The sequence below is a fragment of the Pempheris klunzingeri genome, chromosome 3 (assembly GCF_042242105.1).
Source record: "Pempheris klunzingeri isolate RE-2024b chromosome 3, fPemKlu1.hap1, whole genome shotgun sequence".
In the NCBI taxonomy this organism is placed as follows: domain Eukaryota; kingdom Metazoa; phylum Chordata; class Actinopteri; order Acropomatiformes; family Pempheridae; genus Pempheris; species Pempheris klunzingeri.
The window spans coordinates 20,830,083-20,856,305 of NC_092014.1; the positions used below are offsets into that span (position 1 = coordinate 20,830,083).

At 41.7% G+C, this 26,223-nt stretch overlaps 2 protein-coding genes across 4 annotated transcripts; both read right to left on the reverse strand.

Moving 5' to 3' along the window:
- Positions 1–1,181: 1,181 nt before the first annotated feature.
- dennd1c (DENN domain containing 1C) lies at positions 1,182–10,084 on the reverse strand. 3 transcript variants are annotated; one of them, XM_070827837.1, is made up of 23 exons: positions 9,933–10,084; positions 9,381–9,445; positions 8,704–8,747; positions 8,157–8,206; positions 7,931–8,050; positions 7,769–7,838; positions 7,588–7,668; positions 7,432–7,497; positions 6,428–6,481; positions 6,180–6,290; positions 5,838–5,938; positions 5,633–5,678; positions 5,418–5,519; positions 4,543–4,668; positions 4,216–4,317; positions 3,829–3,919; positions 3,700–3,740; positions 3,563–3,613; positions 3,415–3,462; positions 3,193–3,300; positions 2,870–2,952; positions 2,565–2,778; positions 1,182–2,487 (listed from the first exon to the last, which is right to left on the reverse strand). In XM_070827837.1, exons 1-23 carry the CDS (start codon positions 9,947–9,949, stop codon positions 1,534–1,536), a joined length of 2,745 nt encoding a protein of 914 aa, XP_070683938.1. In that variant the 5' UTR covers positions 9,950–10,084; the 3' UTR covers positions 1,182–1,533. The 3 variants fall into 3 exon arrangements, with proteins under 3 accessions (XP_070683938.1, XP_070683937.1, XP_070683939.1); XM_070827836.1 differs by having other exon boundaries at positions 4,216–4,320; XM_070827838.1 differs by lacking the exon at positions 7,432–7,497 and having other exon boundaries at positions 4,216–4,320.
- An 864-nt stretch (positions 10,085–10,948) lies between these two features.
- LOC139225630 (tubulin beta-4B chain-like) lies at positions 10,949–14,255 on the reverse strand. Its single transcript, XM_070856425.1, has 5 exons — positions 14,116–14,255; positions 12,885–12,993; positions 12,669–12,779; positions 12,228–12,472; positions 10,949–12,145 (listed from the first exon to the last, which is right to left on the reverse strand). Exons 1-5 carry the CDS (start codon positions 14,170–14,172, stop codon positions 11,333–11,335), a joined length of 1,335 nt encoding a protein of 444 aa, XP_070712526.1. The 5' UTR covers positions 14,173–14,255; the 3' UTR covers positions 10,949–11,332.
- Between the last annotated feature and the right edge of the window lie 11,968 nt (positions 14,256–26,223).

The window sequence follows — 26,223 nt, forward strand, 5'->3', positions numbered from 1 at the left end:
CTGTGCATTGACTCAGAGACTCGAAGAGTGCAGCAAATGCTTATACTCTGAAGTGCACCAGTTGAACATCTATTTTCCTCATATTTAATGCTAAATTACACAGTTCACTCTAAGAAACATCCTGGATAAATCATTCAGACTAAAGCAACACCAAGAATTTATTTGGCATGCATGTTATCATCAGTGTGTTGTGTCTGACGTCACCTCCCCAGCTGTCTGTCACCATGGCGATGCAGGTGTTAATCCCACCTACAGTGTCGGCGTTCGTGTTCACCGTGCTGTCGCTGCTCAGCTTGGCTCTGCTGCTGCTGCTGTGTGTCATCAGGAAGAAGAGAAGGATGGAGGGGACATACAGGCCCAGTGCAGAGGAGAGGAAACAGACAGGAGCAGCGGGGTCTGAAAAGCCCGGCCTGCCTTTGCCGTTACCCAAAGAAGAACGCCTTATATGATGGACGTACGGGAGTGACCTCGCACCTGTGAAGTAAACCTGTGGGTCGATAACTCCTGTTTTCTGATGTTGCTATGCTGCTGTCCTCTGGGATGATCCCCATTGTGTCTTTTGCACCGGAAATCTTCAGCCACGCTAAACACCGTTTCACCTTTTCAGTCTTGGTGATATGAAATGGACAGCTCAGACTGCCTGTTTCACTGCATGAAAAGAGGGACAGAGACAATGAGTGTTGTCTGGGTTTCTGTTTCTGCTTTTTCTTCCACATAAGGAATATGGGCTGAATTATATTAAGTATTTGTACAGAGGTGAGTCTATTTTTACTGTACTATGTGTTCTGTATATTTATATATAAAATATAGTGTTTTTCACTATTTACAGTTATGAAGGATATTGATTGAAACACTGATAATGACTGTGATGTATGTTTATGCTAAGCTCTGAGATGCCCAATTTCCTATCTAACGTTTTATATGGTACACAAGGTGTTCTGTTAATAAAGCAGGAATGTGCACACGCAGTACTACGGCTCCCTTCTGTCCCTTGTCTTGGACAACTGAAGGCAAGGAGAGAAGATGTTCAAAATGTTACATTTATTAGGATTATGCAAAATTGTGCAAATTCTGTGTGAAGATTTGCCAGAAATGTAAAAGTTCCCCTCAGAATTCAGTCAGTTTTTGCTGATGAAGTTGCTGATGGACTTTTGGATGGAAAATATTCATGCATCATCATAGAGAATGCATTATTTCTTTATTTCAACTTCAATTCTAAGCACAGTTCACCAATCATTTCATCAAATATACAATATTCAAACAAATAAACCAAAATCGATTTAAACATTTGCTAAATCTTGGCGAGGTAACCTGCCAGCCAGTTTGAGCCACATGAGGAAGTCTGGACTTTATATATTTTTCTCTTTTTTTTTAAAAATCCCATGAAAAAACTATTAAAAACACATCAGTGTTACACGGTTGGGGGCAGGAGAAAGTGGAATATGAGACATACTCATACAAGATATATGAGTCTTGTCAGGTCTTCTCGTTTGTTGACTGTAAGAAAAACTAGTGCATCACCTGCCTTATCCTTTAAGCTTCGAATCTTTTCTTAAGTTCGGACACTTTGATTGGAGATGGGCTTTCCTCCTCATTCCTCTCTGAGCAGTTGTCATCTGATATATTTGAGTCACACGGCAGTTGAGTCTGTGCGTTGTCCCTGCTCTGAAACACGTCGCAAGGTCCCCCAGGTTCAGCCAGTTCCGTGGTCCTGGGCTTCACCTGGTAGCCCTGGCTACGAGACTGGAAGCGGGCCACAGCAGATAGCACTTTCTTTACCGCTTCTTCCTTCCTTTTTTCCTGACCTGCAGGAGGTTCAGGGTCAGAAAGGAGACTCTGAGGTGCAGCAGGAGCTGTGGGTTTCAGGTTGTCCTTCTGTCCTTGCTGCTGCTCCTCAGTGTTGGGATGATGGGGATTCAGTTTTATAAGTTTGTGTAAAGATCCTGTCACCTCTTGGCCTTCCTCCTCCTGCTTTTCTTTCCCCTCCTCTCTTGTTACTCCTCTCTGCATTTCATGTGTTTCCGTCTCTTGCCCCTCAACTACCTCCTCTGTCTGATTTTGCTCATCTTCCGTCTTTTCTTTCAGCCCTTCATCCTCTTGCTTCTCAGCTGTTTCTTTGACGGGGTCCTCTCCTAAACTGTCTCTTGTTTCCTGACCATCCTTCTTTCTCTCTTCCTCTAATTTCACTTCCTTAAAGTTATTGTTGTCCTCCGTTTCTTCTTTGTTCCCATTTATTGCTACCTTCACTTCTTCCTGTGTCTCACTGACCTCCCTCTGTCTGTACTCTTGCTCCCCCGTTTCACACACTGCCAGCCGACTCTCTGTCCCCTCCTTTTCTGGTGCACTGGTGTCCAGACACAGCCAATCAGAGTCCTCCGTCAGGTCTGACAGCTCCTCTGTGGTTTCCAGATTCCAGCTGTGTAAGCTGCCACTGCCGCTGATGGATAGAGACAGGCTCTCCTGGCTGGGGTTGGCTGGAAAACCGCGCTGGAAAACACAACAGCTGATGTTAGACCAGAAATCACATTTGTGTGTGTCTGTATGTGTCAGTTCCACATTCCTACCTTTGTGATATAGTCATGACTGTCCGCTCCAAACAGATCCAGGCTGCGTGTGCCATACAGGACGCCGCGTTCATGGGAACTCCGGGAGCTGAGCGTGTCAAAGATCTCCCCGAGTAGATCCATCTCCTCCGGGTCACATAGCAGCGAATCGCCCCCCTCTTCCTCATCCTTCTGGAGCTCAGACTCAGGCTCAACTACAGGCCCAGACACAGCTCTGATGCACAGAGACAACAAACAGAATTACACAAACAGGAAAATACATGCATATTCTTATCTTTGTCCTGGGTGTTCCACATTTTTCTCACCCATCCCATGTATTTCCAACGTCCTTCAGGTTCTCCTCGTCTCTGGGAGCCCTATATTTGTGAACAGGCCGGCGGGGACGTGACTGATGAGGCAACGTGGAGTAACAAAGCAGAAGAACAGCAACATAGCATTCCCCCAGCATTACAGATGTTGGGGTGAATCACAATAAAGCAGCAGAAAAAGAGCAATAAACAGTGCAAAATAGCACAAAGAAGCAGCAAAGGACAATAGATCAGGTATTGATGAGGATATAGGATGTGGATTGTGTCTGTTCAAATTGTATACAGTATTTGAAATACATATGTGATTGTTTTTATCTCACCATCCCAAAGTGTTCTGTGATTGGCAGGCGGTTCTGCAAGCAGTCAGATTGGGCACGGCGATGCGACACTGACCCTCCTCTCTGAAGGGTGTGTTCTTCATTTTGGGCCTGTATTATATATATACACACACACACACACACACAGAAGTGTTACCGTAAAAAGCACAGCAGAATTTGTATGAGACAGAGCACATACTGTACCCACATAAGAGGCGGACCCACCTTGTGCATCAGCAGATTCTTCAAACCAGACTTGGCGAGACCTTTGGCCTGAGAGAGATTTTAAAAAATGATGAGGAGAGTTGTTTCGGTAATGCAAAGTGAATTCACTTGCACTCCTCCCAGCAAAAACACCCTGGCTTTCACTCACCCTCGTGTTTGCTTTGGACTTCATGTTAAGGATGAGCGCTCCTCCTCCTTTCTGTTAAAAGCACATTTGCATATGTGTTGCACTTCTTCCACAAGGTGGGGACAAACTTAACAATGTTTCCATAAAGAGAACCTTACCTTTAAATTACCAACCAACTGTTGATAGGATTTGCTCCTTCCTGCAAATGCATAGGGGGTGGAGTATAAGTGATAAGTGAGTAACAGGAAATATGACACACACACACACACACACACACAGAAACGCACCTGCTGTTGTTTCACATTTAAGGATCTCCTCCTCAAAGAGGTCATCTGGTTCCTTCTGTTTGTTCAGAATATCCAGGCGGTCATCAATGAACTAAAAAAAAAGCATGTATTTGGGAATTTTTTAGATGATTTGGTCAAAATTTGCTCACTCGTTTAAAGTGTATCAGTAATTTTATTGACCAAAATACACTAAAAACCAGGTCTGAGATAGCAACTTCTAGTGGTTCAACACCGAGTCCGTTAAATCCACATCAAATGATGTCAGTGACATTTATTCACCAGCTGCAACATTTCACTTAGATTCTCTACCCAACAAGCCCCTCTGCAGTGTTGTGATGACATTATTGGTCCAGCAGAGAGCAGTAATGACATGAACACAGTGTTTACCTGTTTGAAGAACTGTAAATGAATGGCGCCCTGTAGGAACTGCCTCATACTGGAGGACTTGTGATCTAGAAACAGCTCCTCACTGAACCACATTTCACCCTCCTGCTAAGACAGAGAGAGAGAGAGAGAGAGAGAGAGACAAGAAAGGAGATATACACAGGTTGAATGTCTTGACCAAATAGAACACTTAAAACTGTTATACAAGTTAAATAGCAAATGTACAATACATTTCAACAAACTAAGTAGTATTTGCTCCACTGTGTTCTTTTTTGTTATTAAAAATGTAGCTGTTAAAGTCTGTAATGAGCCTCTCTATCTGTGGCTGACCTTGTCTCCCTGCAGCGCCTCCCTGTAGCCTCCGAACAGCAGAGCCTGAGCTTTCAGGAAGGCCCTTGAGACACCACAGCCTGGAGACACCGCCTGACGCTTCAAGCACCCCTTCAGCCCGGACATCTGCAGGCATATTTACATGTATAACTTGGATTTAAATCCAGAGCGACTGTTGCTGCTGCTCAGTAATACTGATTCAGACAACATCATTCTACCCAACAGGGAATGAGGTAGCAGTACGAAAGATGTTACAGGAAATAGACTTTTTTAGTTGCTGACCATATAGAGTACCTGGAAAAATGGACAGAGAAGGGCGGGAGGGTGGGGTTGTGCTGAAATAAAAGTTCCTGGCTGCTTTCATGCCTGTTCCCATTGCAGAAACCTTTATAGGGGCCCAAGAGGCATTCCATGGTCTTATGAATCTCGATGTGTTTCAAAGGAACCAGGATTTAAACTTGGTTGCTCTGCCACAGTTCCTGACCTTAAAACACTCCCTGCTCTAGGCGCAGTAATGCTGATCATCACTGATTAGTGCCAAATCTCAAGCTGCTACAACGTGGACTGTGCACATAATTTACTCACACAGTGACCAAGCATTGGAAAAACATTGATGTTTAGGTTGAATCTCAAACTATTAAATCTGTTCTTAAATCTGTTATCAGTGTAATTTTCCAAATCTTCAAGGTTCTATGAATGATGTGAAAATGCAAACAGGAGTGCGCAAGAGGAAAAAAGGATCATCTGATTCTGTGGTATAGACTTCATGCAGATACCATTGCAGTCATGCTTTCCTCACCATGAAAAACAGTTAAGTGGTAAGTGGGAAAAGACACAGTGCCACAAATGAACCTAAACACAGACTACTTTTTTACCACATCTGAAGGTATCCTCTTAAGGTCGTCAAAGGGGTTTTCCAGAGTGTTTGTGTCCACATTCAGAATTACAACTTCCTCCAACCCACGACTCCTCACCCTCTGTCGGACAGACACAGAGATACAGTATGATCTGTTGGTCCGTTTGCAGGGACAAACCTGGTAGATTCATAGGTTTGGTTGGTATTCGAGTGTAATTATAATCAGCAGTTTACCTCAGCTAGACTGGTGTGGACCCCTATGAGGTAAGGCATAGGTGCACTGTAACCAAAGAAAAAAGTGTGAATCCATTTAGATAGATAGATAGATAGATAGATAGATAGATAGATAGATAGATAGATAGATAGATAGATAGATAGATAGATAGATAGATAGATAGATAGATAGATAGATAGATAGATAGATAGATAGATTTCTTACCAGCAGTAGTCCAGTAGGTGGGGTGGCAGGACTGGGATGAAGATGTGTTGCCAGTACATGGGGTATAACACAGCACTGAGTGCATGCACGCAAGATGTCAGCTACACACAACACAAAATGCAAGACTGATTCAGACAATAGCAACACACAGGATGCACAAGCCTGCCTGCGTGGTCTGCTGTAGGTCAACGTGCGATTTTTGTTGTGACTTAATTATTGTAGCTGCAGTGAGTTTCAACAGAAGCTAAGTGGTTTCTCTTCACTGGGGTTAGGTGAATGTTGATTGAGCATGCCTCTTTACCCAGAGGAAAAAATAAAATCCGATAAAAATGTGTGTCTTACAGTGCTGAGTTTGCTAGCAAAGATGAGGATGCGTCTCTCAAACAGCATGCTGGCATAGAGCTGGAGCAGGTTCCCCACATCTACTGCCACAATTAGCTCTGTCAAGTTTCTCTGGTAAAGCCACACACACACACACACACACACACACACACACACACAAAACAGTTTGAATTGACAATGTGTTGTGCAAATCCCATCTACTTTATAGGATATAAACCCTGACTTTACGTTTAATTTTCTATACTCACATTTTCAGGGATGGAAGGGAGACTTCTGGGGTCTGGAGCTATGAAGTATGGAACCTGGTCAACAAAAGTTAAACACAACATTCATGAGAAAACTACGAAAGATTTTTCATCTTTCAACTAGCTTCAACATCATACAGACAGCTTGCATTATAGGTTACAGCATCAGACTTTCAGACTTAAGTTTTCATTCCAAAATTCTGTATCCATTAAATAAATTTGTTGTTCAATGCAAATTATTCTGCAAGCTGATCGCTTAGTGTAACATGAATTTAAAGTTATAATTGTTAAGATTTTCATGAAATCGATACCCATTTTTGGTAGCATTTATGGTTTGTAGTTTTACTGTATTAGCCATTCAGTGTATTTGCATTCAGTGATTGGAACTGTATGTATTGGTATCCGCCATCCCTGTACTGGATTCAGATTGCCTTCACTCTCTTGATGCCATATCAGAGTTACATTATGTAACTGCTAATGCAAACCAGAATGCAAACCTGTAGTAATAAGCTGCACTTGCTGTTACCACGGTAACCAGGAGTGTCCCCAAATCAATCAAGGCTGAAATCCTATGGATTGCAACTTTAATGAAGCTTTCTTTTTTTCTACTCCATGGAATTAAAAGTAAATATCATGTTGAGGATGGCTTATTTTGGAATGAAACTCTTCAAACACAAAAATCCACAGGATAAAATCAACTGTAGCTTTGAGCTACATGGAGGCACATAAGACAAAATATTTGTTGTGGGGTCAGTACAACCATGTGTTATTCATGGGTTATGAATACATACAGTTAACTGTTCGCAAGGTCACAACAAATGGCAGACGTTAGTGCAGTTCATGTTAAGTTTGGCTTAAACATTTAATTATAGGGGTGAGTAACAAGGTTTTAGTCCACACACATTAGGTTAAGCCATCAAACACAGACAGCTCAAGTTTTCCAGCAGGAGTTAGTCTGTATCTGCTCTGTCTTTATTCCAGACCACATGAACTCCTGTGGGACTCACCCCCTCTTGTCCCTCTGGGTGTCCAACAGGATGGGACACCTCTGTGCTGACCAATAGCTGCTCTCCCTCAGAAGAAAACACAAAACGCTAACCACTGACAAAAGAACAGCCATAAAGCCATGAAGTGTGACCGCTGGTTCTCATCAGCTAATTTACCATCTGCAGAGTGACGGATCCGGTTGCCAGTGGTATGGGCTGCTTGTAGAGAGCAGCCAGCAGCGCTTTCATCTCATTGGTCTGTTGAGAAGATGATGGTCGTTATGCAAATGATAGAAAAGTGAGTAGTTAGAGACTAATAGAGAAGCAGAAATATTACACATAAGCAACAGACACTCACCTGTCCTTTTGTCAGGTAATCTGCCAAGTTGTTGAGAAGTTTGTAAAACACTTCAAACCATGGAAGATAACTGTAATGAAAATTGATTAAAATGGTTTTGATCGTGCCATTAAAGACATGATTGAACAATTACTCTTTCAATACTCATTCACACAAACGTACCTCAGTATGCAGAGGCAGGTATTTGTGTTGTTGGTGAGGCGACAGAAGCCAAACCGCTGGCATCCCTCAAGGTCAGTCAAAACAAAAGTAAAGTGCTGCACGGCCACTCCCTCCTTCACTCTGTGCAGATGAGCGCAGTGAAAGGTGGACTTATAGAAAACCAGACAGGCTGGGGGTGTTAGCTGGACTAAAGACAATCATGGCAATCCAGCGAGTTTATACTCACCTGTGTATGTCGTACGGGAAGCAGAACCTGGGTAATGTTTGACTAGACTCCTAAAGTGGAACAGGATTGTAGATTTGTCAGCAAGCTAACATATTCACACTTTTGAGTCTGTTTGAGGTGTATTTGGTCACAAACCAAAGTATTGAAAAAACTGAAAATTTGACCATATGGTGGTGCTAGAGGAAAACTAAACTAAGGGGGTCACCAAAGTTATTATTGTTCATTGTGACTGGGACATGAATGTCCTCACCAAAGTCCATGGCAATAGTCCATCCAATAATCAGAACTACAAATGCCAGCCTTGTAGTGGTGATAGACACTGGCCCACTAGTCATAGGGGATTCATCCTTTCAGGACCATGAATGTTTCATGGCAACAAATCCAAGGGTTGTTGTGATATTTCAGTCTGATCTAAAGTAATGCAAAGACATTGCAATCCCTAGAGCGACACTGTCGACACTGCTAAAACCAAGCTGCTCTGATGATTTTAACATGACAATTATATGACAATATTATGTATTGAGGAGCCGGAGACATGAGTGGATACCTCATCACTGAAGTCATCTGGAAACTGAAACACTACACCAGGATCTGTAACATTAAAAAGAATGAATAAAAGAACGCATGAACAATATTGCTAATAAGCCAAACAAACTATAATTATGAGCAAAGTACTTGTGGAAAAGCAAAGTTTATTAAACGTTTCATTTGGCAACCGTGAATGAAATAGAGAGAAAAAGAATATGTGGAAAGTTCAAAAAGTCAGTTAAGTGTTTTAAACCCCTTCAGAGCTGTTCAGTCTATCAAACTACCACAACACGTTTCCATCAAGTTCAGCTGTGACTAGACAGGCTGTGTGGTTTTTCTGGTCACATGACAGGAAGCATGAGCAACTCTAAGCTCAGCAGGAACACCATCATCTACATTAAGTATTATCACTTTACCATTTAATGACACATAAATCAATATCCTTTTGCTTTCTGTGTTTGAAGTCAATTTCAGATGGTAGTGAACAGCCAGACTGGTGGAGCGTGTCATGCAGAAAAATCACGAGAAGAAGGCAAATAGAGTCACTGGAAGAATTTGAGGAACAGTTTTAATCAACTTCTTTGTTTCTGACAGAACACTCTGCACATGTGAATGGCCCTGCAGCACACGGCACACTTCTGTTTCAACAGAGGCTGACACGCAAGCTGGGAATCACAGTGACTGTAAATTACTCACCTTTGTCTCTGGCTACGGGGCAAGTTGCTTCAAAGAACCAGTAGAAGGTTCGCTCAGGGTTTTGTCTGACAGGAAACAGAGACATAGCACACAGATGTGAGATCATACTTGATGTGTGCTACCCACCAAAACATGTACTATTAATGTTAAGACACACTAGAAAATCTGCCCCATTTTTTTGTCCCACCACTCAAATCATAATTTGACAAAACCTAGATTTTGCTCTTAGGTAATTATGAAACAGGTGAACTCTAATGGACAAGTGCAAACTGTATAATCCTGTGTGTCCTACAGAATGTGTTTCCCTTAAAATATTCAATGGGTGATCGTACGCAACCAGCACAGATGGACAATGTACTTTACTTTGAACAAGAGCAGGTCTACCATGAAGTGTATGACAACACATAAAAGGGCAACAGAATTGCTGCAGGAAACTTCCTGTGCAGTTGTGAGAGGAAGTAATAAAAACCACAAGTATAGAGTGACAGAGTGGCAGAATGATAGTGATGATGATGGTCGAGCAACAGTGACATTAAAAGTGACATAGCTTACTTTAATCTGGAGCCCATGCTGTCTGGATGTGTCCGTGTCCATGTGTTTGTGCAGGAGGGCAGAGATCTTCAGCAGGTGTGTCAGATAATAGTCATAGCTCTGATGTAGCGGTGGTGGAAACAGAGGCAGACAGCAGCCGCAGCAGCAGTCTGCGAAATCAGCAGCAGAGTGACAGAACACTTCCTGATCTATGCCAGTATGTGTGTTGTGTCAATGTGCAGATGACGTCCGTTGTAATACCAACTCTCTTTCATATTCACTTCTCTTAAATTTCTATTACTAGTCTTGGTGTTTTTTCCCTCTGTTTCCTTTAGGACTTACCCAACAGGCCAAAAGGCAGCCTTTGAACAGCTGCAGTTATAGAAACAGCATTTTTTCTCAGTGAATTTGTCAAAATTCCCCCTTTTAATCTCCACCTTTGATTTCATTTTCTATTTGTGTAAATCTCTACATAACCATTAGAACTAGCACTGCCTGATCATGAGCTATTTAGAGCTCAGTCTCCATAACTTTAAGATAATCTTGGAATACTTGTATCAAGAACAGTGAAGCTGATGTTGAGGATCTGTGTATTGCTTGATTTATATAATAAGACATGCTTTGCGTATCTATAAATGTCTATAAATCTATAAATCTTCTTCTTGCTATTTCTCAAATAAAGATTTGAAAATCCTCTGCTTTTTCAGTATTAAGTGCTCATAACAGAGCTTTTGGTGTTACAGGTTTCATGGTGGAAAAAGGGCACTAAAGTGTCGACATCCTGTTCAGAGAGGCACTGAAGTCATAGATCTCATACTGCCTCCTTGTGGTGTTCAAGCCAAACTGCGTAATCTGCCGTCTCCATTTTGGTTTGCCTTGTCACTGTGACATCAAGAGTAAAGCTGAAAGTCGAATTTTTGTTACTGATCCTCTTTTCCCTCTATTTCAGTCAGAAAGGAGTATATTTTTTTTCCACATTATGTCAGCAACACTTCAATTCTAATATGCACTGAAATTTAAAAAGTAGCACACAGAAGAACAGAACACACAAGTTTATTTCAATCAATGCCAAATTAGCCATGTGAACAAATTGAACAGTTTTATTGAATACTTGGCCAAGATATTGTACAGAACTGTTTGACTGATGGGGATAAATGAACATAAACAGAAAGTTACAGACAAAAGACCACAAGCACACCTGTGTTAGCTATGTGATTACTGAGATGGGACAGTCGGTTTAGTGTTGTGAATCCTACTCTGGCTGGAGGGAGGCGGACTGTCAGTGGAGGAGAGGGGTGATACGGGGGTAAGAGAACAGAGTCAGCGAAAGAGAGCCGAGTAGGAGTGAAATAAGTGGATGGATGGATGGTTGGATGGAGTTAATGACGAGTGCAGTCGAGAAGTGATGTGTGATTTTAGCCTTAGGCCACCTCCTCCTCCCCCTCCTCCTCAAACTCTCCCTCCTCAGCCGTGGCATCCTGGTACTGCTGGTACTCGGACACCAAGTCGTTCATGTTGCTCTCCGCCTCTGTGAACTCCATCTCATCCATGCCCTCGCCGGTGTACCAGTGGAGGAAGGCCTTGCGGCGGAACATGGCGGTGAACTGCTCAGAGATGCGCTTGAACAGCTCCTGGATGGCCGTGCTGTTGCCGATGAAGGTGGCAGCCATCTTGAGCCCACGGGGCGGGATGTCGCACACGGCTGTCTTGACGTTGTTGGGGATCCACTCCACAAAGTAGCTGCTGTTCTTGTTCTGCACGTTCAGCATCTGCTCGTCCACCTCCTTCATGGACATGCGGCCGCGGAACACGGCGGCCACGGTCAGGTAGCGGCCGTGCCGTGGGTCGCAGGCGGCCATCATGTTCTTGGCGTCGAACATCTGCTGAGTGAGTTCAGGCACAGAGAGGGCTCTGTACTGCTGGCTGCCCCTGCTGGTGAGCGGGGCGAAGCCGGGCATGAAGAAGTGCAGACGAGGGAAGGGCACCATGTTGACGGCCAGTTTGCGGAGGTCAGCGTTGAGCTGGCCGGGGAAACGCAGGCAAGTTGTCACCCCACTCATGGTGGCAGAGACCAGGTGGTTGAGGTCTCCATAAGTGGGCGTGGTGAGTTTGAGGGTCCGGAAGCAGATGTCATACAGGGCCTCGTTGTCGATGCAGTAAGTCTCGTCCGTGTTCTCAACCAGTTGGTGGACGGACAATGTAGCGTTGTAGGGCTCCACCACTGTGTCTGACACCTGGAGGACAACAATCGTCAAGGGGATGAAATGCCAGAAAAGGAACAAAACACTAATAAGCAGTAGGACACGATCACTGTACCTTAGGAGAGGGCACCACACTGAAGGTGTTCATGATACGGTCGGGGTACTCCTCGCGGATCTTGCTGATGAGCAGAGTTCCCATACCAGAGCCGGTGCCACCGCCCAGAGAGTGTGTAAGCTGGAAGCCCTGGAGGCAGTCGCAGCTCTCAGCCTCCTTCCTCACCACATCCAGGACTGAGTCCACCAGCTCAGCTCCCTCTGTGTAGTGGCCCTTTGCCCAGTTGTTACCAGCTCCACTCTGGCCTGGAAGGAAGAGTTAGTTACAATAAGCCCTTTGAGTATTCAGCCTCATTTATTGTGCTGAAAGGTCTTAATTTGTCATTTAAACTAAAAGATTATTTTATTTCCCAACAGTTCCCTCAGATATTCTCTAAAAAGCTTTTCATTTTCCTATGAAATAACCAACACCAAATGTGTGTGTGTGTGGTTGATAATATACCAAAGACAAAGTTGTCAGGTCTGAAGATCTGTCCAAAGGGGCCGGAGCGGACAGAGTCCATAGTGCCTGGCTCCAGATCCACTAAGACGGCCCTTGGCACGTACTTCCCACCTGGCACACATGCGTCAAAAACATTTTATTGGAAAAGAAACAGGATAAGATCAGAGCAACAAGCTAGCAACAATACGTGTGTGTGGTATTTTTCTAAGTCCAGACCTGAAGCCTCATTATAGTAGACATTGATTCTGTCCAGCTGCAGGTCGCTGTCTCCATGGTAAGTTCCTGTTGGGTCGATGCCGTGCTCATCGCTGATCACCTCCCAGAACTACAGACAGGGATATGGGATAGGTCAGACAGAGTACAGTTAACTACATCACATGCTGAATTTAACTACTGACGGACTCATGTAATCAGCACAGGGAAATGTTAGTCGCCTGCATTTGCGTTGCACTTTACAACCAGCTCTACCTGTTGAGCCACAGCATCTAATTGACAGAATTCATTAACAACAAACCTGGTGATCGGATAATAATTAAGGTCACTTTTAAAGCAAAAAAAATGCGGACTGCTTGTTCCAGCTGCTCTAATGTGAGGATTTGCCACTGTTAGTCTGAAACAAGTAATCCAAATACGCCACCCTGTGATGGCCACTTCTCACAGACCACATGACTCATCCATAGATCAAAATGAATTGATGATAAAAAGCACTTGTTAGTTGCAGCCCCAGACTAATGGGCCGAATATTTTGCTTATATTTTAAGTTAATCGATCAATCTCTGGTTCACAGATAACCTTCAAAAGATTGCTCGAAGCTTGGTTTGAAATAAACCCATGCCCTTCGTGTGATGCAGGGATGATTATAAAATACCAGCCATATTAATATCAGTGTAATTAAAAATGACCTAATATGTGTGTGACGTGTGCCGGCGTTCCAGTGCATTCGGTGTCTGAGCCACACCCCTCCCTCTCTGACCACACACACACACACACACACACACACACACACACACACACACACACACACACACACACATTGTGTCGTCTGATCATTCATTGATTTCCTGTCAAAAACACTCAGAAAAACAATCATTTCCAGAAGCCAATTCAATCTCGTCTACAACACACACACACACACACACACACACGTCCGCACACACACACACTCATTTACAGCAATAGGGGGCCAGTTTAGGTCTTCATAAAAAGGGCATCAGCACCAACAGCGGGGATGTCTCCGCTTGCCACCGCCCATCCTAAAGGATGCTATTGTACTCTTACACAACACTTTCCACTCCGCTATGTTGACCTATTTAGTATTTCCTGCGGACACCGTGGCCTCGTTACAGCCGACATGTTGGCATCAAAACTAAATCTGGACTGGAACTGAGTCACATAAACGGTGGCTCCAGTTAACAGGTAGATAAAACACCGACGGGTGCTCCCGTACCTTTGCTCCGATCTGGTTCCCGCACTGCCCGGCCTGCAGGTGCACTATCTCACGCATGTTGTCGCTGCGGTGTGGGGAGTCTCACGGAGAAACGAGGGGAAGCTGCCGCCTGGGCTCCGGGTTCTGTTCGTGCTGTTCGGTCCTGGCCTCAGTCGACAGTCTGTCTGAATGTCGGAGGAGCTACTGGCTGCGCTGTAAGCTCTCTGCTCTCTGCTCTCTCTCTCCCCTCCCTGTCCGTCTGTCCGCGGCTGCGCCGTTCATCCCCGTGCTGCAGCATGACGTCATCTCCATGGCAACGGGAACCGGGCACGGCCGGAAAACTGGACGGACGGATGGATGCGAGAGAGCGGTTTCAGAGGGACTGTCACGCCTGTGAGATAACACTGGAGGGATAACACAGCTTTTAGATTAAGGTTCCCTTTAAACTGTCTGCTTACATCAACACGTGAAGGAAGGAAGGAATAATGTTACCTGGGTGTGAAGGCTGCATGCATGCATGAATTATAGCTAAACCCTGGGTCACAAAGGCAATGTTGTGAAAGCAAAACGACAGGTTTGCATTTGACAGTGTCAATGTCTTTATAGCACAATGTAGCCATTGTGCAGTAATTTGGGGCTTATGTGTCTGGGTGGGAGCTTTCATTAGTAATTTCCTGGATAATAAGGAATAATCTTGGCACGAGATGGATTCACTTGTTACATGCAGGGACTTGCAGTAATGTGAACTTGCCTTTGGACCGCCTTGTCTTTATTTCTTATTTTTAAATTTTAAGTTGAATTTGTTCCCTACCTCTTTGGACTGTTTCCTGTACTGCTGTAACACATGGTTTTGTCCACAGAGAGGATTAATACAGACTCGTAAATAACGAGTAGTTTAGTAATAGTTTGTCTGCATGCACACAGACACATCCTATCTCTGTCATAGCCCATCAGCCTGGCCCCCTCTTGGTCTAATCCATGTCTGTGTGTATCTAAAACCAAAAGTGTTTAGATACAGATGTCTATGTCCATGACCTCAGTGTCCTCAGTGAGCATTTTGCACAATATACAACCTGGTTAAATGTTGTCCATCATTAGGAAGCAGCTTGTTATTGTGTTTGTGCTGTTGCCCGTAGAGACAGGAAGCTTGGAACAGAGACTGGAAGGGAGCGAGGAAGGAAGCCAAGTGTGACAGTCAGCAAACGAGATGGCATTCCTCAACGTTTGCTTGCGGGCGGGAAAGTTTTCCAATGAAAACATCAAAGGTGAGTAAAGAAGTCAGATCTGATCACAGGTGATCTGAGCAGAAGTCTTACAGTCTAGTTTTAGTCTCATCACATAGTCTCACACGCACAATGTGGATTTACTGCTTATCTGGTTTCATGGCTCTAGATGGCACGTAAACATGGACACATTGTGGTTAAATTTGTTTTCATTAAATTGTCTTTTCCTCACCTCAAATGACCCTCAGCTACACAACCAGTCAGAATTGAAGCCAGACCCTGAAACATATTGAAACACAGCCAGATATAACGTCATTCTGAGTCGATAGTTATCTGGGTTATACTCAGAATCAGAATCAACTTTATTGGCCAAGTTTGTACAAGCAAACAAGGAATTTGACTTGTCTCTCTATGTATGTATGTATGTATATGTCCCGCCCAGATACACTACACTGCACTGTCATATATATCACATAATGTTTGTCTTTGTACTGTTTCTCGTGTGTTTTTATCTATTTCTTTCGGAACCTGCCAAAGAGGAATTTTTGTCACTTGTGACAGACAATAAAGGTTATCTATCTATCTATCTATCTATCTATCTATCTATCTATCTATCTATGTAGAGTAAGAAAATTAGAAATAAACTACAACAATAAGAAGAACATAACAATGTAAGTACTCATAACAACAGTATATACAGTGGAGGTAGGTATGGTGCATTTATGTAGTGCAAGTAGTGCAACTCATACACAAGTCTGACCTGTTTCTTTGTTCTTATAGCTGATCATATGCTCTACTAAAGGGCTGTCGAGGGTATAGGTATAAAACAGCTAAAACACTTACCTAAAGCTCCACAGGAGTAATGTAATGCATTTTATAGCGACTTGACATAAGTTGTTGATCATCAGTTGAGGACAAACTATTAGCCTTCTAGCTACCTGTCTTGTTTGAAATGATGCACACACAAATATTATACATTATTATCAAAGCAGCAGTCGTTTACTTTTTGGCCACTTGGTGGCAGCAGAACAAGCTGCAAGTGCCACATTTTCATATTATCACCTCATGAAGCTGTTAAAGTCTATTTACACATCCAGCCGACACAGAGCAACATTAATATTCATTGAGTGCAATCTTTTTGGTCACCTGATGCATGTAAGTCCAATATTTACTCCCTTGTACCTGTTCTGGTCTACACATACCTCTGAGAAGTGTATCCCTTGAACTCCCTAGCTGCCAAATGCTCCACTATGCTCACCAGGTCGTTGCTAATTGTGTCTGTGTGCTGAAAGACTCTAAAACACTCTGTAGAGCAGAGTGGAACTGTCCATTGTTGATCAATTGATAATATAAAGATATTGATAGTCATGAGGATCTGTTTCTGTGTTTATATTTGGGTTCACAACAATATTCAAAGATGGCTCACCAACCTTGCAGCTGCCCCAAGGCCCCAGACTCAAGTACTCCAAAGGCTATATTTTCATCAGTTTATGGTAACTTGATAAATTGTAAACATGTATGATCTGTTAATTATCTAGCCTGATTCCAGACCTCTGAATCACCCCCCAAATGTCCAGATTGTTCAGTAATTTACTGACATTTGAATAAATGAAGTGAAACAAAAAGGCAATTCACTCTAGAATGAAAAATAGAATGAATATATGATGTGGTATGCTGCACTTTGTAGGTACTTGATAGAGTCTCGATACATTCATGACCACTGTAGTGACACCTGCCATCCACAGTGGGGTGATAGAGCTCTATTTTTGCTCAGATGATCACACTGTCTATGTGGTATTTGTATAATGAGCCAGTTACACATTCCTTCAGCTTGCCCTGAGGATTATTCCCAATTCTGTGAATAATCAGTATCACATATGGAAAAGACTCTCAGGCCGATTTACTTATGAAAGCCCCTGGTTACCTGTCCACTCATTTTCCATTTTTAATATATTGATTTTTTTCTCTCCCACAGTTCTGACTGCCTGAGGAGGACAGTGGAGCAATCAAGGACTCACACACACACACACACACACACACACACACGCACAAATGGCATTTTGCTGCTGAGATTGCCTACTACTCCTTTCCATGGGATGATATGAAGTGCAGGACTTATTTTCCTCCTTTAATAACTTACCCTGATGTCGTCTTTGCAAAACACTCCATCAAACCCTGAGGTCACATCTCCCTATGGCCTCACACTCTTCCTCTTCTCTCAGTCCCAGCCTCCCACATGACCACTGTGACCATCATCAGCACATGTCCTGCCCTACATCTGTCCAACCAGCCCACCATTTCCTCCCAGTATGATGCGTTAAAATGTCACAGTTGAAAAACACACACACACACTCAATTCCTTAAGCTTTCTCACTGCTCATAAATTTCATGGTTATTTAAATATGGTACGCTGAGGTGAACATTTGACCAGTGGTTTGTCATTTTATGCAAGAGCTGGCAGATACATTCCCTCTCAGTAATGACAGTCATAAAACCACCCGGTCTGTCGGAAACACCTAGATCACTGAAGAGGGTACTCAGCACTTTGAAAGGACACTCACACACAAGAGAAGGCATACACACTCACACACACACACACACACACACACACTGTGGAAAAAGTAGAGAACAACACTTTTCAGGTAAAAATGGATCAATGAAAGACAAAGCTAGACTGGTGGAGCACAAGACAACCTGATTTACTATTGCATAATGCATGAATACATATAATTTATTGTGTTATTTACATGGTATCATAAACATCAAAACTTGATGGAAGTGTTTATGTTGAGTGTATGTCCATGTCCATAAATCAGTGCTGCTGTTGAAGGTAACTTTTGTTAAGTGATACATGAGGAGGAGAAGCCTGCAGAAACTTTCCATATGAGAATTCGATAAGAACGGGGGAAGTGAGTCGGGCTGTTGGCCATCATCGCTATTTAGTTCAGCCAAAAGCAACAGTGCACACAGATTGTGGGGGAGAAACACAGGTAAGTTGTGGGTGCGCAGTGTGTTTGCATGTGCATGTGGCATATGGATGTCTTAAAAAGATTCATGCCTCTCTGTCTGTACATATGCAGCATTCGTGTTTGCCAGCCAAAACTAACAAAAAGAAGAAGAATCATTCATCTCACTTTCATAATTTTCTTTTACATTATACCCTACAAAAGAGAAACACCAATCAAAGTATGAGCAAAAAAATATGAATCATTGATTTTCTTAACTCAAACATGCGCTAAGTTTAAGTGATATGATGATATGTACTGTGAGAAGTTGTGCTGTATATTTAATACCAAAGTTATGATCCCTTTGATATGACTAGTTCATTGTGGGCAATGATGCAAATCACTGAGCAGGACTGTTTTATGGCAATGTTGGATTTATGGGATTTTTGCATTAGTGTAGCGATGTGCTATTATTTTTCAGGCATTTGAATTGCTGGATGAGTCAAAAGACAGACTTTCCTGTCGAGCTATTTTATCTATAAGCACACTATTTCACAGTACAGTACATACTGTGACGTCCCTCCCACTGTGTTGGAGGCTGTCCTGGCAACCTCAGCAAGCAAATTGGCTGACATGGGAAGGCCGTCAGCTGATTCAGCTCACCTGGTCTTCTGGCTATAAAGCTGTGTTACACTATACTAAAATCCATTTTTCTGTGATTGTTATTTTTTGTGTTTTGCTTTGACTATGTGGAAAAGTCAAGTATTTGATGAGTAGGCCATATGGGTCACAAAGTTGCCTTTGGTGTGTTTAAAGACTAGTACATCCTATGTGTATTTGCACTGCGAAGTTTTATTACATTAAAGTAGGTTAAAAAAGGGACACGCACAAGGTAGAGGAGGGAGCTCAAGACCTATGAAACTATCAATCATAAAACTAATGGTGATAAAAACTGCTATCAAACTCATAAAGTGTGTAAAGCCTTCATCATGTTGATTGGGTCTGTATCACATTCATCTTTTGGTATAGTAAAAGTCTTACTCAACATAACCATAGCATTAAAAGGTTGTGTTTTAAACAGTTTTCCTCTGACATTTCACAGTAAAATATTTCCTTTTTACTGTAACTACGCTGATACTTATGAATAATTGCATCCAGATATTTCATGCTGAGTAAATAAAGGCCTATTTCAGCTATAACTTACTGTGCTTGATGAGCACAATGCATCGCTGGGTTTCCTTTCAGTTCTTGCTGCTGTGATTCCTACGTTATCGTGTTTGTAAGGAGAATTTAAAATACCTACATGTTACCTGAGAGAAACCCAAGAAGAACATACATGACCTTTTTAGAATCAATCTTACAGCTCACAGGCCAATAAAACAAACCACCAAGCCATCATGTATTACATTAAATGGTTTTCTTTATCTACTGACCACCTGTTTTATATTCTGGAAATCATTTGAGCCACACAATGCCGTTAAGTACCAGATACTAATTATACTTCTTCCTTGCTGACTCTTCTTTCTGCAACAGTGTCTCTCTTTCTACAGCTAATAAAAAAATGAAAAATAAAACACAATGCTGTGCTTTAACTTGTTTCTATATTCAGGCATGGCTCACAGGCACACGCACACATATAGTCATTATCATAATTACTGCCATTAGGAAGTCAATAACAACAAAATTAATATCTAAATAAACAAGCCAAAAGCAACTAGATGGAAATAATTCTGTCATGAAACATGTCTTGCGGGAGCAGTCATGTTTGTTTAGAATAGAGACGTCAGTGCTGCCTCACCTCCGTCTCTCTTTTCCCAACTTTCTCTTTTCATATCACCTCAGAGCTTATCACTGAAAAAATGTGTGACTTCACTCACTGTGAAAGGGGGGTGAAGATGTGTGTGTGTGAGAGTGTGCACGATCATTGTAATGGCAGGGAAACCAGCTAGCCACACACACACACACACACACACACACACACACACATGCACACAGATTTCAAATTTCCACAGCTCAGACTTCAAAATGGCACTTTTCTATTATTTATTCAGATGCACATTAATTATTCAGTGGTTGATCAATAGCCTGCAGCATTAAACCTCACAGAAACACCAAACTCAGACCCACAGCATTTTGAATAAGCATCGTGTTTGGGGTTTTGTTTAAAAAAATGTTTTTATAATTCAAGTTACCTCTTGGTTACAAGAGGAAAGAGCAAAGCCCGTAGCCAGTATTTAAGATAACAGTTAAAAAAATGTTGGGGAATATACTTCATCACTTACTTGCTGAGAATCAGATAATGAAACTGATAGCACTCTTGTGTCTGTGCACCACACACGAAGGGGCTGCCAGCAGACAGTTAGCTTAGCTTAGCATAGTGACTGGAAACAGGGGGAAACCACAGACTGTACAACATAAGTGGACGTAGCTTCCACATCTGAAAAGTGAAGCCAGTGTGGGAACCTGTAAACCTGTATTCTTTGCTATGGCCAGCAGGGCCAGCTCCAGAAAGAAGTCTGATAGTATGGAAGTCTATAAGAAAATGACCTTAATCATTTGATTTAAGAAACATGTTCTGGTTTTAAACAAGGTAATGTGTCAGAATATTTCTTTCCTGGAGTTTTGTTGTCACCTTAAGGTTACTAGGCAACCACAGGAAGTTACCTAGCCAGGACAAGAAACACAAAGCCCTTCCTTAAAAACACAGTGTTTTTTAGATTTAGCAAATTAGATGTGAACGTGTTAATCAGCGAGCTTCAGTCCTGGTCTCAGTAAATGGATTTGTTTACGAATCAGCAGAGCAAGACTGGATGATTCTAGCCGGCTACGCTGGTGTTAGCTTGATATTCACCACGTAAATATGACAGTGATATTGATTTTCTCAGCTAATTCTCAGCAAGAAAGTAAATAAGCGTAGTTCCCAACAATGTCACAGTTCTCCTACTGAGTCACTCACAATTGAGATGATGCATCCATTGAAGCAAAGAAAGCAGGCCTCCAATAATAAGGTGACATTGAAATGTATCATACTCACAAATATGCCATTGATTGTCTTTTTTTTTTTCAACTATGTACCTTTTTCTTTTTTGTGTGCATAGGCTATCTATTTTTTTTACAAGCTATTAGTTTGAATCATCTGACATCTAGCATGATGATTCCTGTAGGTGTTTGTTCCTTCACGTCATTATAGAACTTATGGAACTGGTAAAGAGAAAAATAATAATCACAACAGTCTCAAAAGAAAATAAAAGGATGGAACCGTGATGATTCACCTGGTGCCTCACATGAAAAATATCACCTCTAAATGCTGCTTCTCAAGCATCTGGTCACTTGAATCTGCGGTTGGTCTGTGTGCACAGCCACAAATACTGTTGGAGAAAATGTTGAGAAATCTATTTGGCTTTGCGAGTGTGGTTGGTTGGAGTGGACGTTATCCAAACCCAATCATCCAAAAAAACTGTAAGTAGCTGCCACAGCATGAACTCGGAAAGTGTTTTTGTTAGCACTGCTGCTCAGAAACATGAAATGACACATAAGTGGCATAACTGAGCTCGAGTCGACATCAACAGGAGCAGAGCGGTGAGAGGAAGACCATAAAGACAAAATAGAGAGAACAAGTATGAGTGAGCCCTGGGAGACTGCGCTGTCATGTTCTATCTCAAGATGTTGCCTGTAAGTGAGTCACACCTGAGACAAAACAGAGGAAATCACAAAAAAAAACACTCAGGGACTTTGCTAATTAATAAGCTTGAGCTGAGCGGCTTTAATCGACACATTTTGACAACAACAAGAGCTTTGAGATGTTCAACGCACTTTGTGTTCCAGCCGTCAAATCACTCAACTTTTTTTGTTCATAACGTAGGAGCGAGTTTGGGCTTGTTTGCCAGCCTTACAAGGTAGTTAGATCTTCACTTAAAGACACATAATAGGCTGTCATGAAACCATATGAGTTTGTTTTCATCCACTTTAAGTAGTTAATGATGGGAAAAGTACACATTTGTAACATGTTCAGCATGAACCACATGTACCTGGTTCAAGACTTGTGAATCACCCTCATTTCCAATGTTTTTTTGTAATATTAAAGAGGTCTGCTGTTAAGCTCACTGACAGATGTTTTGCTGCTTGAGCTAATCAGACATTTGAAGGGGGGCTTTAAGAAGGATGATATCATCTTCTTCAAAGACGCTGAAATGTATGAACAGAAAAATAGTCACTCGGTTTGCAGAAATAACAACTCTTAAACTAGTAGCCATGCTGGCTTTAAAGATGGCAATGTTGGTGTGGAATGAAATATCTCAACAACTACTGGATGGATGGCTATACAATTTGGTACAAATATTAATGGTCCCCAAAGGATGAATACTAATGGCTTTGGTCATTTCCTATAGCACCACCATGAGGCTGATGCAACCAGTACATGGGTTGCTATAAAATTTACAACAGACATTCAATGTCCCCAGAGGATACAGTAATTACTTTGGTGATCCACAGACTTTTCCTCTAGCGCCTCCAGCAGGTCAAATTTTCCATATAATAATGTTTATATATATATATATATATATATGTGTGTGTGTGTGTGTGTGTGTGTGTGTGTGTGTGTGTGTGTGTGTGTGTGTCAACACCTACTGCATGGATTGGCACAAAATTTGGCACAGCTATTTTAGATCTTTATTGAAATATCTCAACAACTATTGGATGGATTGCTGTGAACTTCTTTACAAACATTAATGTCTGATGAATTGTAATAATGTCTATCCCCTGACTTTTCATCTAGCTGCTATTGTTTAGGATTAATTACCCAGAAAACTAATGACATTCACAGCAGCCTCTGCTGGACTTTGTGTTTAGTGCTCCAGTACAGACTCACAGAGCCTTAGTTTACCCTTCGTCTTGTTTCTTTGATGAAGAAGACAAATATCAGTTAAGTGCTCCCAGCAAGCATTATCACAGAGTCAATGAGGACTAAAAATGCCACTGGTGTGATATGTAAATCAGTCACCTATGAATTTTCTTTGCTCAGACAATGCTGATGAGTCCATTTAAAATCTGAGTTTTAATTGTATTCGCAAGATATTATTGCAAGTCTACAGCGAGCACCTTATGTTACAGAGCACCACGCTTTAAATTCACCTTTTGCTTTGTCATCCTGTCTTCTACTTGCCACACATTTTACATGGTCTACTACCCCATACATTAAGTGCTCACAGCAGCATTTTATGGCTTATGGAGAGAAAGACTTATGGAAGTGATGAGGGTGAAAATAGGAGGATAAATGAGCAAGTGCCAGAAAAGATGATTTGGGAAAGTCAGTGAATGTCATCATGTCCAAATAGTTTCAGTCTTGGTTTTAGTCCACCTAGACCTCCAGTTCAGATGAGCGCTGCTTAAAGAAAGACCAGTAATTTATTTTCTCATTGTAGCATTTTCTGTTTGTCTTTTTCATTTCATCAGGTAACAGAAAGTGGAAAAGAGCAAAAAGACAGAATTGCCAAAAAACAAACATGACAACAAACATACAAACACAGAAACACACTTTTTTTTTAATGCTGCTATGGTACATTTACTCCCCAAAGGACAAATCTTTTTTTTGTTTGTCTGATTTTCAAACCTCTCTGTGACCTTTGCCCTCAATTCTCAGCCGGACACTTTATATTCCTGGTTTACTCTTTGCTTTAACCCTTGTATGATGTTCGGGTCTGTGGGACCCGTTTTAATTTTTTTAATTAAAACATTTAAATTTTTTTAAGAGAAAATTCATATTATTAATTATAATTTTTTCAAACTCAGACTCATTGGCCTTGGCTCATATTGATGAGTCTGAGCTTGAAAAAATGATTAATCGTATAATTTTTCTTTTGATAAAGAACATAGAAAGACAAGGATCTTATGGTGAAGACAGCAGAATAGATCTGAAACTTTGCACGAGAGGTTGAAGAAAGCGGACATGCTTTTTAAAGGAAAAAATAACCACATTCATCATTAGTCTTATGTAAAATGCTACATCATATACCTTCTTTTTAATTTCACCCTTGCAGCCTTGCCTCTGTTAGCTTGCACTGACAAAATAGAGTTAAATGTGCGGCAGCCACGAGACCTCATTGTCAAAGCCCTTTGCTGAATTTTCCATTTTCTGCACAGGAAGAGGGAAGAAAAAAAAACAGAGAGAACAAGAGGAGAAATTACACAATCATTTACTCAGGGAGAAGAGAAAAATGCAAAAATATGAGCGGGGTGGAAAGACTGCGGTATTTAAGCTCATTAAGGGAAACAGAGCATACATTAAGCATAATTAAGAGATGATGAGAAGGGAGATACAGACAGAAGTGTGAACGAGGAGTCCAGCTGAACTTTCCGTAATTCGTGACAGGGAGGTGAGAACAGAAACCGCTTCGGGCGCCCTCCTTACCCATCATGCATCAGCAGTTCCCCTCGGAAGTTCAGGAGTTAATAGAGCCAGAAATCATATATACTGAGAGGCCCAAGAGAGAGAAAGTAGTGATTATGAAGAAAAGCAACAGACGTAGGTAAGGGAAACAGAGAGTGGATGAAGGGATGAGGAAGAGGGAAGGCGTCCACGCTGCAGCAGCTTATGAAACTAATTTATGCACACTGTTTATCTTCGTAATTAATTCATGTTGATTCGACTCATTGGCAGTCTCAGTTCTCCTCAGACTCCTGTTCTCTTTGCACAAATCTTTTAAAATGGCCACTGACCTTGGAGCCTCAGTAATAGTGAATGAAAATCTAAACAATAAAAAGCAGAGGGCTCAAGTATACTTGCACAGGTGTTACAAATGTTCACATTTTGAATAATGAAAAGCTGACAGTTTTTCCCACTTGCTGAGAGGATTATTTTATTTAGTGCACACTGTGTCACATGTGCACTATACTCACTATGTTGCACTGACCCTGATTAATTAATGTTTACACATGATGATGAGCCTCATAATTTTGCCACCCACATACGCATCCATTACAGCTCCCACACGTACAGTCTACTCACTGAAAACACCATGTTCTTCTTAACAGTTTACTACAATAACACACTTTCCATCCTTGATGCATCTTAACTGTATGGGTGCAGGTGTATTTATTTATTATTCATGCTTTCTCATCCACCGAAATTACATTAACACTTTTGCATTTTGTGCAGGTGTTCAGATGCATTCAGGTGCTTGTAATCTATCAAAGTCAATATTAAAGGAATAGACTTTTGGAAAATAAGCTTATTTGCCATCTTGCTGATAAAATTGATGCTACTCCCATGTCTGTGTAGTAAATATGAAGCTATAGCCAGCAGCTGTCTGGCTTAGCTTAGCATAAAGAAAGAGCTAGCCTGCTGCTGTCCAAAGGTAATAAAACCCATCTATCCTCACATCTCACATTATAAAAGACATTATATCTCATAATCCATGTAAAGTGTAAATCTGTGAATTTGTGTACTTTAATAACATTTTTAAAATGACTAATTTCTAGCATATGAAGTTTTTTTTAAATCCATAAATCCATAATGATTATTAACGCTATTTCAAGTTATTTCTCTCCTCTTTTCACCTGTACCTGTATTTCTGATATCTAATGTTTCTGTTCGTCTGTGTCCTGATGTTATTACAGACCCTCAACTCACCCTCGAGCTGTAATGTTCAACCTGTGATGCTCAAGGGCTTATGGGAAATAGTGTTTATTAAAGGATGCTAAAATATCGTCCATATCTGGAAATATGGAGTGAGCCCCACACCAACAGTTGCTAGGCAACAAACGGAGACTGAGAAACCAACAGAGACTGAGAAGTTATTGTTTCCAGACAAGGCCTAGTCCAGCACAGCATCCTATAAAACATCACAACGTCATTTTTACACTTTTTGTACACTTCAGAGGTGCTGTTGGTGCATTGTGTATTATTTGGAAAGGGTTAGGCTAGCTGTTCTGCAGTTTTCATGCTAAGCTAGGCTAACCAGCTA

Bases quoted from the DNA above. Each gene is read 5' to 3' on its own strand.
- dennd1c (XM_070827836.1), bottom strand. The intron at 5,520-5,632 runs GTAAACTGCTGA...TCTGTCCGACAG, and splicing joins TCCACACCAGTCTAGCTGAG to AGGGTGAGGAGTCGTGGGTT. The intron at 3,741-3,828 runs GTGCGTTTCTGT...ATGCATTTGCAG, and splicing joins TAAATGTGAAACAACAGCAG to GAAGGAGCAAATCCTATCAA.
- LOC139225630 (XM_070856425.1), bottom strand. From the start codon at position 14,172: ATGCGTGAGATAGTGCACCTGCAGGCCGGGCAGTGCGGGAACCAGATC. The intron at 12,780-12,884 runs GTCTGGACTTAG...CATGTGTGCCAG, and splicing joins CTACTATAATGAGGCTTCAG to GTGGGAAGTACGTGCCAAGG. The intron at 12,473-12,668 runs GTATATTATCAA...TCTTCCTTCCAG, and splicing joins ACCTGACAACTTTGTCTTTG to GCCAGAGTGGAGCTGGTAAC.